Source organism: Falco punctatus (assembly GCF_963210335.1).
Source record: "Falco punctatus genome assembly, chromosome: 1".
Lineage (NCBI taxonomy): Eukaryota > Metazoa > Chordata > Aves > Falconiformes > Falconidae > Falco > Falco punctatus.
In genome coordinates this window covers 26,707,520-26,725,802 of record NC_137580.1, presented here as the reverse complement: position 1 = coordinate 26,725,802, position 18,283 = coordinate 26,707,520, and the positions used below count along the sequence as shown (strand labels likewise).

The window sequence follows — 18,283 nt, the reverse complement described above, 5'->3', positions numbered from 1 at the left end:
AACATTATCTTGCATTACCCTGTGACAATCTGCTTCTCCAAAAGGCAAAGATCTTCAACAGGTCCACACAATCACCATTTAGTTCTTAAAAAAAACCCAAAAGGCCAAGATATGAAATATTTTTCCTTTTATTAACCTCTCAAGTTGTTTGTGTTTTGTATCAGATTCTTCAAGCTGGCACCTGCGGGTATAATGTCTCATGGTGGTTTGTTTCAGGATCCAGACAACTGTAAATAAAAAGTTAAGAGCTTTTAGAAAGGTTTTAGCACTGCAAATGTGAAATTGAATTACAGACATGTGACAAGTTACTTTATCTGATAGTTTTAATTCAAGACAGACATTAATAACTCAAAGAATTTAATTTTATTCAGACAAGATTAAAGATGCCTAAACAGAACAACTCATGACTGTTTAACAAGCAGGTAACAAACTGTTTCATCTCTCAAAGAACTCAGAACAGCACCAATTTTTTTTCAGTAGCCTGCAAGTGTCTGGTACCTGGCTGGTGATTTAAAAAAAAAAAAAAAAAAAAAAAGTAGTTTAGGAAACTCCCTTCTCATCTGCATTCTCTGTCTCAAGCTTAGGTTCAGAAGGCACACAACACTTACTTTATTTGCAAGTCAGCCTGTCTCACGCTGCACAAGTGTTCTGTACCATGTATGCAACCATACATGATTGAAATGCATCAGACTCCCTTAGCAGTTAAAATTCTTAAATTATCCCCAAATCCTTGTACTCAACTTCAGTAACGAATGTGCATACACAATGTGAATAGTTGTCCTGTTTACAAGCATTTACACACAAATTACACAGAAGAAGTTTATATATAAATTATGCACTGAACACTTTTTTTAGTGAAGTCAATGTCCAGCCCAGAGGAACTTTAAGAAAATCTTCTCTGTTAACAGCTGTAAACTGGTCTGTCATGCCAGGTCAGCTGGTTTAACATTCTGAGCCACTATCATAACTAGCATTCACAGTGTAGAATATAACACTTCCAAGTGAGGTATTTTTCCATACAGTAGCATAATACCAAGCTGGTGAGAGATGGAAAGTTGCTGTCAAAACACCTAGCAAAATTTAAGTTTTACGATGCCATTTACAAGCACAACAGCATCCCTGTTGGGAACCTGCTTGTTAAGTAAATAAACCTTGTCAAGTCCCCACATCAGGTAACCACCTCTACACTGAAGACATACAATCTGCATTAAGACGATACCAACCTATTAAGAGTCCTACTCATCTGCCTGCTGTACTGTTCCTTTCTCAGAGACATAGATACCATCCAAGAATTTCCTGATATCCTTGTTCTTGACTGTAGTGGCTTGCTGAATCAAGGCAGCTGCAGTCAAAGCAACATCATTAGCAAAGCAAGAAGTCCAAGCCAACTCTCAGCCTTTGTTTACTCTGTTTATATTTCAACCAATATAAAACTTTCATTTGGAGAAAGGAATTGCCAATCTGAAATCCTGTCAGATCTAATGAAAACAGATTGGCAACTCAGGGCAGTAACAGTTTATTACTCCATGCTTGTACAACTGAAAAGCTCAAGTTTAGTGCCAAAAAGGCCATTGATACTGACTTAAAAAAAAGTTCAGTGGATTTGTAAAAACATCTAAGTTTAGAAAAAGCATGAACAACAATGAAAGGCAATTAATCTGACTAGAAGGAAAAAAAAAAAAAAATCCTGAGCTGCCATTTGCCTCAGGGTTTCAGAAAAAGACAGCTTGCTAAGTTGACATCTTCAGATGAAAGTGGCCATATCATTGTATCTTCCCACACGTGTATTTTCACAAACCTGAATTGGAGACCAATTCAATGTCATTCCCTTCAAGGATAAGCTCATCCTTCTGGGCTTGAGATACTGCACAGGAAACACCTACAAAAAGGAAAATACACAAACTACATTGTGAAGACGTTAAGCATACTAAACAAACAATATTCATGTCCTGTCCCAGTCTACAGATCTAGAAATCAGTATTCTAAGCAGTACTTAGCTTCTATGCCTTTGTTTACCAATTCCCATAAATCCCTTCTAGGATTGTTCTCCCTCACACTTTCAGAACTCAAAGATTAGTGCAAGTCATGCTCTGGATTGAAAGCAACTAAGCGATATTCCTAATTAAACACTACTACACTACAACATTCATCACCAAAACTGTGTACCAGCCAGAGAATTTTCCAGCATGGCTTCATCAGCTAGGTGGTGCCATTTTCCATATTCATACGTTCATGAAAACACTGGAGTCATCACAATCAACAGTCATTAAAAAAAACCCTGCCCCCTGACAAGTCAAGCACTATGTTTATACTAGCAACATTGCAAATACTCACAAGGAGTAAACACTAGGACACTTGAGAGTCTAACAGGAAATTTTCATTTGCAAGGATAGTAACACAAGTAAGTCTCTACAGTTTGAACTATTTAGTCAGCTGTTAGCTTTTAAGCCAGCACTTCACCATCTTTGAAGTAAATGCCAACTTAAAAAAATCAAATACAATAATCAAACCCACCTTAATATCCCACAGTAAATCAAAGTCAAAGCCACTGTAAGTAACTTCACACTATATCTACCAGTGTTTCTGCACAAATCTAATGCTTTCATCTAAAGCCACCCCAAAACACCATTGTCACATTAAATATCCTTACCCATACCTCCACCAGAAATGGAACTATCAAAAAAAATGGATATGGAAACTTTTCCCCAGTCTTAAGGAAACTGTGTTTATGACATGTTTTGTCTTCTCCTTTGGGAAGCTTAAGAAGCTCCATCAAATGCCTAGCCTGTTAAGACATTTTGCTAAAAATCCAAGCATGCCAGAAATAAAACCAACAGGGAAGATGATAACTTTGAAGTTTTATCATACATGCTCCTAGACAATCAGGAAATTCAACCACACTTCAAAGACCAAAACTGTGATGTGGTGTGAAACTATTCATGTACAATGTTTAAAACTGAAAGACAAGTCTAAAATTAAGCACCTGCTTAATCAACTATAAATGCTGTTGAGATCTCACGAGTTCCTTGTAACTTGTATTACAATAACTAGCTCTAAACTAGTTATTAGCTATTAGCTAGCTCTCATTACTAAAAAATTAATCACAAACACATTGTTATTAATAAATCTAGATAATGGCAAAGACATCATAATATTACATAAATTGAGATGGTCAAACGCTGCTCCAGCAATCAATCCTTCACCATCTCCTGTGACCAATGGCAGTACCTAAAGACAATACTTTAGAAACAGTGAAGTACATATCCAGATGGGCTCACCTGGCCTCATACGCACTCTGCGAATGTATTTCTCTCCCAAGAAGTTTCGGATTTCCACAAGTGAGCCATTATCCTGTATAACTACATTGATTGGGAAGTGAGCGTACACTGACCTCATCTTGTAACGAAAGCCCTGCGATAAAAGACATCATCAGATACTGAAAGCAGAATATGTCCAAAAGGTAAACAGATGCATTAAGCTTACTGGACAAATCTAAATGCAAGATATACTGAAAATAGTTTCTTAAGAAGGGCAAGACATTGAGCTCAAGGGACATTCACGCTTTCTTCCACTCACAGAACTTGTCTGACAGAAAGTGCAAGAAAAAAAAAAGTAAAGAAAGAGAGAGCTACATCTTAAATGCTTAGAAAAGCTCTCACTTAAGTAAAAGACTATTGTGAGTAACAAAAATGACACGAGTTAACTATGTTTGAGACTACACTTACCAGTGTGACACCCTTTATCATGTTCTGTACATGGCTACAAATTGTGCGAACTGTTGCCAGCTCCTTTCTGTTACCCCACCACTTGTCAACACGTAGCTGTGTTAAAAAAAACAAAATAATCAACAAAGCTTTCAGCTACACTTCAAAAACAAAAATGAAACATTTCTGTGACAAGCTAAGAGCAAAAAGTTCAGATAAACTACTTAAAAGCCCACCTACCAAAAGCACAGAAGTATTGTTCCTTTGACAGACCACTGAAGGCCCACCTAGCTCAAGTCTTTTAAGTCCTAACCCCCAAAATGTAAGAGTTGTTAGTAATGAGACAGGGAAGAAAAATGTTACAAGAAGCTGGGACAGATTGTCCGACATCTCAAGCTGAAGGACGAATTATCAAATGCTAAACATTGTTCCAATGTTGGTCTCCTATGTAAAATTTATCAGCTGTTAAATGGAACACCATGTGTGGGTCCAGTGTTTTAATGACACACTACATACTTGCAAAGATGTAGCTGAAATCAGCCACTCTTCCTTTTTTTTTGTAGTTCTTAAGACTGCACAAAATTATTATTTGTTTATTTAGAAAATATCTGCTCTACTTATGTAAGTTGCCAATTCTGAAAGTCAAACGTACAGCTTCAACTTTATCTAGCTAAAATTAGTCAGCTTACATAAGACAGCATACAACGATCAATCCCTTTCCCAGTAACTGGCTGTTAACTGCAAATGAAATCAATCAACAAATTCACTCCAACTGCAAGACTTCCAAGTTGCCTGAGTAGGTCCCACAGTTCCATGAGACCAGCCACTTTCAGAAAACATAGAAATAAGCAAAAAATTAAATAACGTATCTACAACTAAACATTTTGGTTCAATCTCCTACACTACCAAAAAGTTTTTAAGCTAGTTGTACAGACACCCTCCCTCTCGGCAACGAAAGATGTCTGCAACACGTACCTTCTTGTGTTTCTTTCCCAGGAGTGACAACTCCACATTGATGTGGTTAAAATCCCGTCGCAAGGTTCCTCTGGGGCCCTTCACAATGACGGTCCGGCCCTTCAGTGAAACGCTGACTGGAAATCAAAGGCAGACACAGGTCAACCGGCTGAGGGTTCGGCACCACAAAACGCCTTTCGAACGCACACGCAGACATACCTTGCTCGGGGATGTCAACGGTCTGGTTGCTGAGAATCGTCTTCATTCTGCGAAGGACAACAGACAGAAGCTGCAGAGCCCCGAGGCGAGGCCCCTTCCCTGCGCCCTTTCCGCTCCTCCCCCGCACGCACCCTGCAACGCGCAACTACCGAGCGCCTGCCCGCTGCCCCCACCCGCTCTGCCGCCGCCGAACCGGCCCGGCGCCGGGCTCCACTTCTCACACCGACACGTCCCGCCCGGGCCCCACCGGAGCGGCGAGAAGCGGCGGCCTCAGCGCTCAGCTCCGCAGCGGGGCCCAGTGCGGGCCTAGGCCCGCCGGGGAGGGGGCGGGCGAAGGCGCCACCTCGGGGCTTCCCTCCCGCAGGGTTCAGGCCAGGCCGCGGCGGCTGGGCCCGGCGCAGCCCCGGGAGGCTGCTCGCGCTCCGGCGGGGTGCTGGGGGGGCCGCCCGCGCCCGATGGTCCCGGATGCCGCCGCCAGCCCGCGCCTCACCTGGCAGCAGGCAGAGCGGAAAGAGCTAGCGTCTGACGTCATCACGTACTTGTAGCCGCTCCCGGCCCTGAACGTCATCACGCCGAGGTAGCCGTCCGTGAGGCAAGAGTAGCCGAAGCCCGATGCGCGCGAGCTGACTGCAGCGGGCAGGCGGGGGGGCCGAGCGCTGAGACGATCGATCCATCGATCGATCGGGCCGGCGGGGAGCGCCGGTCCTGCTGCTCCGCGGGCGCCGCCATGTCGCTGCTGCCGCGGGGCCGCCGCTGCGGGGCCGCCGCCGCCACGGCAGCCCGCCGGTTGCTGCTGGGGCACCAGGGACGGGTGAGTCAGCGCCGCGGCAGGGCCGTGCGCCGCAGGGGGGTGCCGGCGGGCAGGCCGCCCAGCGTCCGTGGGTGGGCGTTACGGCCCGGCAGACGGGAGACCTCGGGCGGGTCCCCCCCGGTGAGGGGACGGGGCGCACCGTGGGGCAGGAGGCGGTGCCGTTACCCGAGCTCGCTGCCGAACCGGGGGGCGGCGGCGCCGGGAGCCCCGGCCTCGCAACGCGCCCGGGCACGGCGGCGCCCCGGTTCGGCGGGCCCGGCCCGTCTGCCCGTCCGCCGGAGCGCGGCCCTGGGGTACCGCCTTGGCAGCGCGCGCCCGCGCTCCGCCCGCCGCACGGAAACCGCCGTTCCCCGGCGCGGTGCTGTCACTGTCCGGAGCCCACAGCCGTGAGGTGATGCTGCGCTGCTCTGGCGCAGACCCTGCCTGGCGTCTGTCGGACAGGACCGGGGGCGAAAGGCAATTCCGTGTTTAACGTAAGGGCGATCGGGAAAATGCTTACGTAAAGTATACGCTAACCACCGAAGGGACATGTAGTTATGTAGTATATCGTGCTAGTACATTTAAAATTCGATAAATGACAGTGTTGCTTCCTTTAGGTGGCTGGGAGCCATGTGTGTAGCCGGTACGGGACCTCAGGTTCTTTGCCAGAGGAAAAAAAAGAGTTTCTGCAAAACGGACCAGACTTACAAGACTTTGTAACTGGAGATTTATCAGACAGGAGCACGTGGGCCGAGTATAAAGGCAATTTAAAGCGTCAGAAAGGAGAAAGGTAATTGTGATTTTAAACAACTGTAGTTGCTTCCATGCACTAGGTCGCACTTTTAGTATTAACTATAAAACATATACAGTGGTTTTTTTGTAAATTCTGTCTTACTGGCTTGCACATTTCATAGTTTTTCAAGAAAGAACAAACACTTTATTAACTTAAAATGTGCAACAAAACACGAAGGCATGGTGGCCTTTTCTTACTTGAAGGCCTGTGCCCATGGCCTACATTGAATTACAAATATGCATCGTTAGGGGAGCATATCCTACTTCGGTGTTGAGAAAATATTATTGATAGATTACAACAAAAAATGAGACTAAATTTTAAAAATGCTTAAACCCTCCCATATGCCCAGTTATAAATTTGATCAGACTTTACGATAGCTGTGTAACATATGCTGCCATTAACTCTTGCAATCTCCAGTGTGGCACTATTAAATCCCACTGGTACAGTTAACAGTTTAAAACCCTCCAATGACAGTGAACTTCCTACTCTTTAATGCTATAAACCTGGAAGAGAGAAGCCTATTACAGCCATGAAAGAGGTTAATATTGGATGCTGAGTTGTGTCAGTTTTCAAGGAACCTTTCCTAGTTGGGATCTGTAACAAATTAAAGTGGATCTATGAAATTAATGGAAGCTTGCCATGTAAATAATGTATTAATCTTTATGTTTGCTTGATGTCATTCAGGCTGCGACTTCCTCCATGGCTGAAAACAAAGATTCCCATGGGAAAGAACTACAATAAACTAAAGAATACTTTGAGAAGTTTAAATCTTCATACGGTAAGTCTAGTGTCAACCAAGTTTTCCTGTAGAAATAAGGGTTTTTTTTACAGATACAAAATCAGTTCTTTGTGGAGGACAGGTAGAAAGAATGTCTTGTGTGATCTTCCAGACTGAAACCAAGCCCAATGCTGATCCTTTTTGCCAGAAATGAGTTTCACCAATAAAGAATGAGTACAAATTCAATGGAGTATTTAATGGTTTTCCTGCTGTGATTTTAAATACTAGGGTTTAGTACTTGCATCACCAAAGAGATCAGAAGATGCAATGTGTTACTTTTTAATGGAAACGTACACAATTTCAGAGTTATGTTCATGTTTTGCATGAAAAGAAATTCTAGAAATATATGTATTTCATTAAATATACCTTCCAGATGATAAGAAGTGATAGGTATGCATGGAGAGCTTTTTTCCTTCTCCCCCCCTCCAGGGTAAAATCATGCTTTAATGCATCATAGACTTTGCAAACATTTTATGAAATTTTAAATTTAAAATGTTAATGACAATCTGTGCTAATTAATAAGGTAATTACATGGCTGAGGAGTTTTTGGAGTTCTGAGGTAGAGGAAGAGAATGGTAATGGATGTTAGGAAACAATTCTCTTCCTATCTATTCTACTGACTTTTTATAGAACAACATGCAACTCTATGAATCTCATTTATCACGGAAGGAGTTATGTTTTGTTTGTAGGCCTCTGTTGAAGTGGATCAATAATATAATAATGATTTTCCATAATAATAGGGAAAAAAGACAGGTATATTATTATCTTTTACCTTTAGGTATGTGAAGAAGCACGTTGTCCCAACATTGGAGAATGCTGGGGAGGTGGTGAATATGCTACAGCTACAGCTACTATTATGGTAAGCTATTAACCATTTCTTAAGTATTCTGTTAATGTTTGAGCTGTTTGTAGTGTATTGTAGGATCCCTACTGCAGTAGAGTGAGTTTATTACAAGAAATGTGGACTAAAGCACTGTCCTAGGTTTTTTTGCTTAGTATTGGGATTTATCTGATCCAGCTTATGCAGCTGCTTCTCAGCTGAGCAGTAGTGATGTGTACAATGTAAAGGTAGGAATGTCTTTTTTATTTCAGCTGATGGGTGACACATGCACTAGAGGTTGCAGATTTTGTTCAGTAAAGACCGCAAAAAGTCCACCTCCGCTGGATCCCGAGGAGCCTTACAACACAGCAAAAGCTATAGCCGAGTGGGGCTTGGATTATGTTGTATTGACGTCTGTGGACAGAGATGGTTAGTATGTTGTCTCTCATCTCTTCCAGTCTAAGCTCTCATATTCTTTATATGGGGTAAACGCAGACCTCGATGAACATTTATCGCTCAGCACAATTGCTGAGGATTACTATTTTAAAGGAGTTGACGGTGCTGAAACTTTTTACATATTCTTAGTATTTCTCTATGTCTGGTAAAATCTAACAGCAGTTACACTGTTATTAAACATCAAGAATATTACATTCTAAGTATTTTCTAAATCATTTGTTGCAAAATACATACATATACACCGTGTTCTGCTACTTGATTAGCAAAAAAACCCACCAACACCAAACCCCACAAACATTCATATACAATATCATTACAGCACTTCCAAAAACTCAACCTGAAATATATTATATATAAAAAACCTGACAGTTACCTTTTTCTAAGGTTGTAGTAGTTCCTTTGTGGTGACGCCACATAGGTGGGGAAAACCATTGTAAAGGCTGTTGAGTATGATGGAAAGTCCAGTAGCTTTGAAGTGGCTTACAATTAAAAGAGCAATAATATATATTTAGGTTTTGTAGAACAGTTTCTCAGACCAAACCCATAAATAGATAAAGCCATTCTGTGCTCAGCCTGACAGTGAACCTAGAGACGGGTAAATCTGGAGTAAACATTTGAAATCTGCCCTAGACAATCACAGTTAGACTTTGTGCAGAGCAAGGTGTGGTAGAGTATCTGTTCTACCATAAGCAGTAAGATAAGAATGTGGTTTCAAGCTTTATTATTTTGCATTTAAATTTGAATCTGTAAGGTTTTTGTGGCTTTGCTAATAAGTAAATACATTTCTTGAACAGAAAGGTTAACTGAATAATTGAAATGCTTCTAGATATGCCTGATGGTGGAGCAGAACACTTTGCAAAGACAGTCTCTCATCTGAAAGAAAGGTATATCATTAATGCATTACTGTTACTGTTAAAACTTTAGAATGTGGTACTACATATAGGTCAAAACTACCTTTAGCTGGATTATTCCAGGGGCTGTGCAGATATAAAAGTCTGCCTTTAGCCTATCTGGGTCCCCTTTTTTTCCCTGTTTTTCATCTTTCTCGTATATAATGGCCCCAAAGTATTTTGAATTAGGATGCATTTCCCATTCAGCCCAGGCTTATTTAAAGCTAAGCACTGGATTATTTCTTTGAACAGGCAGCTGGTTTACCAGGAAATTAGTACCTACTTTTGAGGTATGTTCATTCTTGGGATTCAAGAATGAATTCAACACAGTGGATTTAGATAGCAGTGTTGCCACATGACAGAAGAAGGCGGGTTTCCCTTTCAGCCGTGATCAGACTGCTTTGCCTTTTCCCACAACGGCTGTTTCTGTGATTGTACCTTCCCACTTTCCCTAGTTGTGCCGCCTTCACTCTGCATCGGTGCCCTGCACACGGTTTGATAGCGTACTTGTCTGCCGGCAGATTTAATTGGTGTAACCTCATTTAAGTCTTTATCCAGCGTATCCTGGGACTTGAAAGATTCCTGTGGTGTGTCCCACCTGCCTTTCTGAGCTGAAATCTGGCTCCTGGACACCAAGATTAGGTACCAGGGCAATAATGCAGAGTATTCTTATCCTAGTAGGTAGGATTATAGCTCTTCTGTATTTTGGAGCTGTGGTACTAAACTTGTGTTAGTTAATCTGCAACAAAGACACATGAAAAATCATGTATGAACAGTGAGACTGTTCTAGTTGCTTTTGTATTATTTGGCTTTCATTCTATTTCAGCTTACGTTAGTAAAATCAGGAGTTACACATGTTTTGTTTGCATTGTCATACACGTATTTGCAGAAATCAGTTGTTTTGGAGATGTGTCCCGAATGAACTTGGCTTTGCTTGTCGCAGTGTTGTTATGTTTCATTTTTTGCTCTATTGAGTTTTTTGGCAACAGTGACACCGACCCCACAGACACCTTCACTCTGTCTCTTCTTTTCAGGAATTCAAAAATCCTGGTGGAATGCCTAACTCCCGATTTTCGAGGGGACCTCAAAGCGGTGGAGAAAGTGGCACTGTCGGGGCTGGATGTGTTCGCCCACAACGTGGAGACGGTGCCAGAGTTACAGAGGTAGGCGACGGCAGTGGGCAGAAAGCACGAACCGGACAGGGGTGTCGTCAGAGGCCTTTGTGCGAGGGGGGCGGCGGGATCCGTTCAGACCGGCGGCGGGGCGGGCCGCAGGCCGCAATGGCGCGGGGCCCGCTCCCAGCCTGCCTCGCGTGCTGCCGCGCCCTGCCCGCCGCCCGCCGGCAGAGGGCGCCCGCGCCGCGCCGCGCCCCGGCCCTCGGGGCGGCCCTCGGGCGGTGTCGCCTGCCGGGGCCGGTGTCGCCTGCCGGGGCCGCTGCGCGGGGCCGGGGCCGCCGGCACCCGAAGCCTCGCCCCGCCGCGGGCGGCCGCGGTCAGCGCCACGGGGCCGGGGCCGGCCTCGGTACTTAAACCGGGGCGCGGCTCGTCGCTTGTGACACCTCGGGGAGGGTGTCAGCTGGCGTCAGACTGCGCGGCTGAGACCTCTTGAGTCGCCATTTTCGCTTTGTAGAAACTAGCAGAGCACACCTTTCTTGGAACCTCTGACATTCTGTACACCCTTTCGTCCGTTTTCTCCCCTGGTGCTGAACACACAAAAGGAAGGTGCGTGACCCCCGGGCCAGCTTCGAGCAGTCCGTACGTGTGCTGAAGCACGCTAAAGAGGTCCAGCCCCGCGTCATCTCTAAAACCTCCATTATGCTGGGGCTAGGCGAGACAGACGAACAAGTGTATTCCACAATGAAATGTAAGTTCGCGTTGGAATAGATGCCAATATTCACAGGTATGAGTTTGATTGTGTTGGAAAACAGTAGTCGGCATCTTTGCCTCTACACGCAAATCGATTTGCTGGTACAGGAAATGTTTTCTAAGCTTTATTGGGGGAAGAAAAAATTTGATTAAAAAAGATTCAACTTCTGAAATATTTTGCCTTCACATGGCTTTCAGATTCAATTTGACAGGTAAAGCGAGCTCATGTTAGTTTCAATGGAAAATACAATTATTTTTTGTGTGACTATACTCTTTTTTCTTTGCAATACTTAAATAATGGGCTTGCGACATAGTTGCCTTATTGTGCATTCCTTCTTAGAAACAGCATACATGATTTTTTGAAATAATTTATTTCAGTTTGCTTAGATGAAAAAAAATATGTTATACTTGGAGTTGTAGCGTATTGTTTCCATGTATATGTATTTTTAAGAGGAGATTTCACAGTGGTAAGTGAATGCAGTGCACTTGTAAGAAGTAGTTTATAAATCCTATGGCATTTGTCCCCTACTCTGAAAGAATGTCTACGTGGTACTTTGTGTACAAGCCATATTTAGAATGCAGTGATATCTTTTCTGCAGCTCTCCCACAATCTGGACCATAAAATGACGGTTCCTGATTTTCCTGTCCTTGCCTAACATTTCCTAGCCACAAGAACATGAAATTCCAGTTTTGCTGCTGTTCGTTTTCAGGCCACTTTCATGGATGTATTTGGAGACAAACTGTTACCCACTGCATTAATTCTGTTACTGTAATTTTGGTCTCCTTCCATCTTCTGGGTACCAGTTAAAGAACACCTAAATGTGCTGATACTGAAACAGTTTCTCCACAGAACCGTATCGATCTAAACAGAGATCCCAAGGCAACAGGGAGTGCAATGCTGTAGGCAAAATACTGTCTTTACTTCCTATTTGATGTGGGGCAACCAGCCCAAGTAGCCAGAAAATATATGGACATGTTCATGCTAAACCTGATTCCTCAGCTATCCCTTTGTTCGGAATACCCCACTAGCCGTAGTGAACGTAATTCTTCAGGCTAGCTGACTATCCAGTGCCTTGGTTTCCATCTGTAAGTAGACTACCTGACCTCATTTGCTGTGTATTGATCCTAGTATATACTCAAATTTTAGCAAAGTTTATGAGATTCTGCAGGCGTCAAAACTTAACATACATCCTAAGTGTGTAACACTGGCAAAAGATTTTGGCAATTTCCCCTCATTTATAGCTCTTTAGAACTGTCCACATCTTTTAGGCATGAAGTCTTTTGAAACAGTGGACAAGTGCCCGGTGTACGTGCATGCATCCATTTCTTTTTTTCTAATGAAGGCTCTGACCTGAAGGCAACAATGAAAAGCAGTAAGATAAAAAAGGCAAGAGCATGTGATCTCTGCAGTGAGACACACGGCTGCAGTGAGTGCAGTGCAATGGTATTCTCTCTAGCTTTAAACTAGATAGCTCAGGTCTTGCAGCAGCGTGGAGCCCAGAATGAGGTGTGTGGCTACTGCTTGTGGAGGCTGGAGGTTCCCTTTGCTGCAGAGCAGAATGTTAGCCCTGCAGGGTGCTGTGGAGCGACCTTTGTTCAGACTTGGAAGGGGGGTGTTTCCTAATTTCTGTCCCTAACAGGGAATTTTGTTTTTACAGTATTGCGGGAAGCAGATGTAGACTGTTTGACGCTAGGACAGTACATGCAACCAACAAAACGTCACCTAAAGGTAAAAATGCCTTTAATTTACAGGTAGATTTATGGTCTGTACCTTGCACAGTCAAGTTTCCTCTTTCTAAATTGAGGCTTGATATGTATCCTTACCTTAATTGTGGATTTGGGGGGGAAAATTTCCTTCCTTGTTTAGCCTTATCTTCATCTGTTATAGACTCTTCACTAAAAAATCCCTCAGCCATCTAATCCCTTCCATCATCTGCAGACTTCCCATGCTACTTTCTGCTATTGGCTTCAGAGACAGCTGGAGCTGAAGCACGATTTGGGAAAACAAGAGTTTCAGTGTATGTCTCAAACATAATGGCTCAAGCCAGCTCTCCTTCACTATCTCATAGGCTCTCCCTTAATGGTGCCACTTCAGCTGGGGAAATTACCATTTTTCTCCTTTTGTGATCTGTCCAGAGCTTGAGTCTCTGTTCTGTTACTGTGTTTCATTGAAATAACTGTTAGTGAAGAGAGCTGTAGGACTATTTTGGGGTTTTTTTTCCACTAACTTGGACAAAAAAAAAGTTTGCTCAAAAGGACCGTTCAAAAATAGAATGAATAAAATTATGAAGGAACAACTAGAACCTAAATTCTAAACTTTTCAGCTGAATGTGAAAAGCAAATAAAATGCATTCTTTTGGTAGGAGGCAGAGAGACTGCTGAAAGTTCTGGAGTGTAAAATTTTGAACTCGCGATAGAACTTTCTATTTCACTACATACTAGCTATAGCCATTTCCTTTGCATTAATACCTAATCAAAGCACATTTTTTTCACTCAGGTTGAGGAGTACATAACTCCTGAAAAATTTAAGTACTGGGAAAAAGTAGGAAATGATCTTGGATTCCATTACACTGCCAGTGGGCCTTTAGTGCGCTCCTCCTATAAAGCAGGTAAATTACTGAAAAGCATTAGATTCTCTAGCACGGAATGTTTTATTATATAAAGTTAAAATGGTGAAGTAATGTGCAACAAAGCTCACCTTAGCTCAAGGACACCTCACATAGTCATCCTTTTTTTTAATAATTATTTTTACTGTCTTCTGTAGGTCATCTAAATGCATCGGTATGACAGTAGATGGTATTTCTACAATTGCTGTGCTGCTTAAGCTAATTTTTTGCAAAACCTAGTTTCTACTATAGTTAATGTGTGAAGCAGGATAAAGGGTACCCAAATAGCAACTTCTTCACATTCTGACTCTTGGGTGCTTCAGGGTTTAATGGGACCCTTTGTTGTTTGTGATGTAATTTCGTTGCTTTATGCAGAATTTATTTACAGTGCCTTAGAAATAATTAGACACGCTTGTAGCAGTGCTTTTTCTGACAAAGCACAGAGTATTAAGTAGCAGCTGCTGTTAATGGCACTGTTGTGTAGGCCCAGCATCCTGCTTTTTCTGATGGAGAGAACAGAGAAGACTCAGCTAGGGCACCTTGCCTCTCAGACTGTTTTATGCCAGCTCAAATGAGATTTATAGCAGGTTTCACTATAAGTTGCTGATATTTTATGAAATAGGAAGTAATTTTTAATTAGATCAATTCACCTTTGCCTGTTGGAAAGGACAAAGAAACAGAGCTACTTCATAAAATTGGGTATGAGGAAAATGAGGATTTTGGGGGGTTGTTTGTTGGGTTATGGGTTTTGGTTGGGGTTTTTTTTACATCCATGCTGTATGTGTTGAAAGTGCTGTTGTATAGGATTGAATTACTATAAAATACTGGTAAGCACAATTATATTGTAGAATAGAATATTCTCATTAAATAAGAATGTATATTGTTGTGCTTTATTTCACTGAAATACCTAGAAATCATTCTGGTGCCTTTTTACCTTTCAATTAGGTGAATTCTTCTTGAAGAATTTAGTAGAAAAAAGAAAGACAAAAGCCATCTGAAAATGAGAGTGAACCTATTTAAAGCAGCCAGTTTTAAGGATCCTTTTTCAGTGCATAATTATACCCAGTTCCAGAAATGCAGAAGACCAGATGGTGGATGTATGAATAAACTTACTATCTTTCCAGAACACTTCTCTCTCACCAAAACACTTTCCATTATTTTAGCTCATTCCTCCTGGCAAGGCTACAACTACATAGTACTTCTAGCCTTCAGCACAAAGGCAGAAGGTAGAACTGGTTTTGAAAAAGTGAAGGAACTGAGGTGGAAGAAATGTAAGCTGGGGAAAAATAGTATCTGACAGATTTAAGTAAACAGGTTTGATGCTACCCTCAGTGCCACTGTTGTTAATACTTGTGAAGATGCTAATAGTAAATGGAAAGGCATTGCTATTTGGTGTATCTTACCATTATGTAACACAAGCTTGCAGGGACTCTGGAAACTGGAGGAGTTCTAAAGAAAGATTGTGTGCATGACAAAGGACCAGATTAGGGCTACCTTGAACCACCCCAGACAAAGTGTCTGTAATACTCTTTCAAGAGATGGTATCTCTTACCTGCATCTTAAGAAAATGAGCTGTACCATAGGGGCAGCTAATGCTTTTCAGGCGTTTGCATGTCTCAAAAGCATGAGCCTTGTTAAACACAAGGTATCAAGTTGAACAAAACTAGTGCCCTTTGTGGCAAAGCAATTAACCTTGTGGATACCATATAATTTAAATCATGTGGAAAATCAGAGTTGCTGAAACAGCATAAATAGAATTCCCCCCCTAGTCTGGGTATATGACAAAGTTGCACAGGTGCTTCCATATTGGGTGTACAGAGCTGCTGCTATTCTGTACTGTGTTTTTTGTCGTATCAATAAAGGAAAGTTTAAAACCCCACCTAAAAACCCATGCTGGTTGTGTTTGATTGGTCTGGTTACCTGCCCCCTTGAGACCTGGTCTGTCTGTTAAATCTGAATGCAGAGAAATGAAGTGAATCGTGGATGAAGTGCAAAATCCACTGCCTATCATACTAAACTCAAGCAGAAATAAAAACATGGCTTATGGTATGCTAGCAGCTGTAAATTTTTCTCTTTACAGTCATGATAGTTCAAAGTGCATCTTTCCCTAATAATTCTCAGTTGTCTGCTATGGACATTAGATACCACTTTTTAACTGTCAAGAATTTGCTATGTGGTGCCAAACTCTCATCATGCAGCTAATCCTATGGCTGGCTATAGTATTTTTCTAAACTAGTCCATATGAATGAGCGGACCCTCCATCCACCCCCAGCTAAGTAAGATGTTAGAAGAAAGACAGCTAATTAGCAAGTTTTATATATATATATAAATATATATAAAAGAAACTTGATATTGTTACAAACAAAAATCAGATGATACCACTGAAGCTGGCAACATACAATTGATGCTTCACAAAATGAAGTATAGCAATATTAAAGTGTTATGGAGACAGCCAGCCTTAAGCTAGAAGGAATGTACTAATTAATTAAACAATGTAACAGAAGTGTAAATTGGGGAAAGAGAAACCAGAGCAATAAGAAACAGGGGAAGAACTGAGAAACAGAAGCCTTAATAGCTGTACTTTATAAAGGCAACCAGAAAGGCAAGCCTTCCTTTTTTAAAAATTAAAAAATATAATAAATTTTAAAATTTAAATAAAAGTAGTCTGACGACTAGTCTTGGAAAGACCAGGCATACTTTGAGCCAAAAATGCCCTGCTTCTGCTGAAGTACACTGAATACCAGAGCAGTGGAAGGTTATCAGCTATGGTAAGGAAATCCAATACTCCCTCCAGAGCAGCAGGCAGGGAAGGGTGCAACATTAACTCCAGGATACCCACACATTTAACAGCTGCCAGCCTTTATTAGGGGCTTTAAATACTATAAATAATGATTTTTACTTGCCTGCAGAGCAGATTTAACAGAATATTACTATAGCTTTTGCAAAGTTACTGCTTTTTCAACCTATCAACACCAGATATCAGGTAAAAGGAATTCCAAGCCATACAGCTATTACCAAACTGGAACAAAAAGACATTGCACCGTAATTATCCATGACTTCTTTACAGTGTGAGAAATAATGCTTCTGGAAACACAGTCCAATGTTATTTCATGTTAGAATTATCTTACGAATTGCTGCTGGGTGGTTTGGAAGATGATCTCATGCTTTTACACAACTGTCTGCCAGCTGGTACCAAGTTTCAGAAGCCACGTAAGCTATTTTCTAACTGCATGTTTTGCCGTTGTTTCTAAGCAAAGCAGTCACATTTTGACTTCATGGATTGGAGGGGCGTTTTGTTTTCAGTGTGTTTGAGGACAAGTCCTAAAGTTTTTTTCCTAGTTAAGAAATCTTGCTTTTACAACCATCTTCCATCCCTACTGCCCATTCAGGTTTTCCATAACTATTATGTTAAAGCATCAAACTCACAGAACTCCTGGTTATAAATTCAGCACAGGTTTCATGACTATCTCAGTTTTGCTTCTGATGAAGTTCCATGTGTAGTGAAGTATTTTTTTTGTATGTCAATCACTTCATTCTGTCAGTTTGTTTCACAAAGCAGCCATAAAATATTTTAAGAAACATTAATCTTCCTTGCAATCAGGAAAACATCAAAATGAGCTTTGGTAACATGATTTCAAGTTGACACAGACACTTTAAAAGAATGAATAGTCTTTTTTAGCATCATTACATCAATCTACTACACTGTGAAGCATAATTAAGTGTTATGCAGCTGACTAGAGAACTGCTGCATCTTCCAGCGACTTCACATCTTTAGGCTAAACAAAGCCAGAGTGTTCATTGTGAGAATTTTAAGTTTTCTTCCTACTTGATCGGTAATTTAATATCTGTGTGCCCTTCATTTAAAAGATGTCAAGTACTTACACTTCTTTACTACAAGATATGGCAACTAATTGCAGATGTTCAACTTGCAATAATAATTCTCAGCTTGGAATAGAAAAAAAGCAAGGAATGGAAACTGACTACAGTATTCCTAAGTCAGATAACCCATTAAGCTCTCCTGAATTGTTTTACAATTAATTTCAAACTTTAGCTGAGCATTACTATAAATTCCAGATCAAAAGAACCTCAAGTGATAGAAATGTAAACTTGCTGGCCAGTAGAAAAATCTTACCACTAACCGCTCCTATACTAACTGGTCTTGGTCAAAGATGCATTTGTTCTATTCACTTGCAGTATTTCTTGGCTGTCATATGCCTGGAACCAGACTTAGTTTTAGAAGTTCAACACACACAGTAGAAAAACAGTTCATCTTGCCTGGCATTTACAATTTGTCTATGCACATCTTGGGTAAGAGTTTATGCAGTCTGTACCATACTATTCATAGGCTTGTATTAAAGATTGATTTGCTTCAGCTGTTGTATTCACATTTTGCAGTGAAAAGCAGTGT

At 41.7% G+C, this 18,283-nt stretch overlaps 2 protein-coding genes across 3 annotated transcripts; one reads left to right on the top strand and one right to left on the bottom strand.

Annotated features, from left to right (window-relative positions):
* Positions 1-105: 105 nt before the first annotated feature.
* Positions 106-5,034, bottom strand: RPL9 (ribosomal protein L9). Of its 2 annotated transcripts, none has more exons than XM_080409684.1 (7): positions 4,878-5,034; positions 4,680-4,795; positions 3,726-3,821; positions 3,279-3,411; positions 1,799-1,879; positions 1,224-1,342; positions 106-227 (listed from the first exon to the last, which is right to left on the bottom strand). In XM_080409684.1, the coding sequence occupies exons 1-6, from the start codon at positions 4,921-4,923 to the stop codon at positions 1,236-1,238; spliced, it is 579 nt and encodes a 192-aa protein (XP_080265810.1). In that variant the 5' UTR covers positions 4,924-5,034; the 3' UTR covers positions 106-227; positions 1,224-1,235. The 2 variants fall into 2 exon arrangements, with proteins under 2 accessions (XP_080265810.1, XP_080265811.1); XM_080409685.1 differs by having other exon boundaries at positions 154-502.
* A 139-nt stretch (positions 5,035-5,173) lies between these two features.
* Positions 5,174-17,809, top strand: LIAS (lipoic acid synthetase). Its single transcript, XM_080409221.1, has 11 exons — positions 5,174-5,688; positions 6,285-6,457; positions 7,145-7,238; positions 8,017-8,097; positions 8,331-8,487; positions 9,341-9,398; positions 10,439-10,567; positions 11,122-11,267; positions 12,928-12,998; positions 13,767-13,878; positions 14,821-17,809. The coding sequence occupies exons 1-11, from the start codon at positions 5,605-5,607 to the stop codon at positions 14,871-14,873; spliced, it is 1,158 nt and encodes a 385-aa protein (XP_080265347.1). The 5' UTR covers positions 5,174-5,604; the 3' UTR covers positions 14,874-17,809.
* Positions 17,810-18,283: the final 474 nt, after the last annotated feature.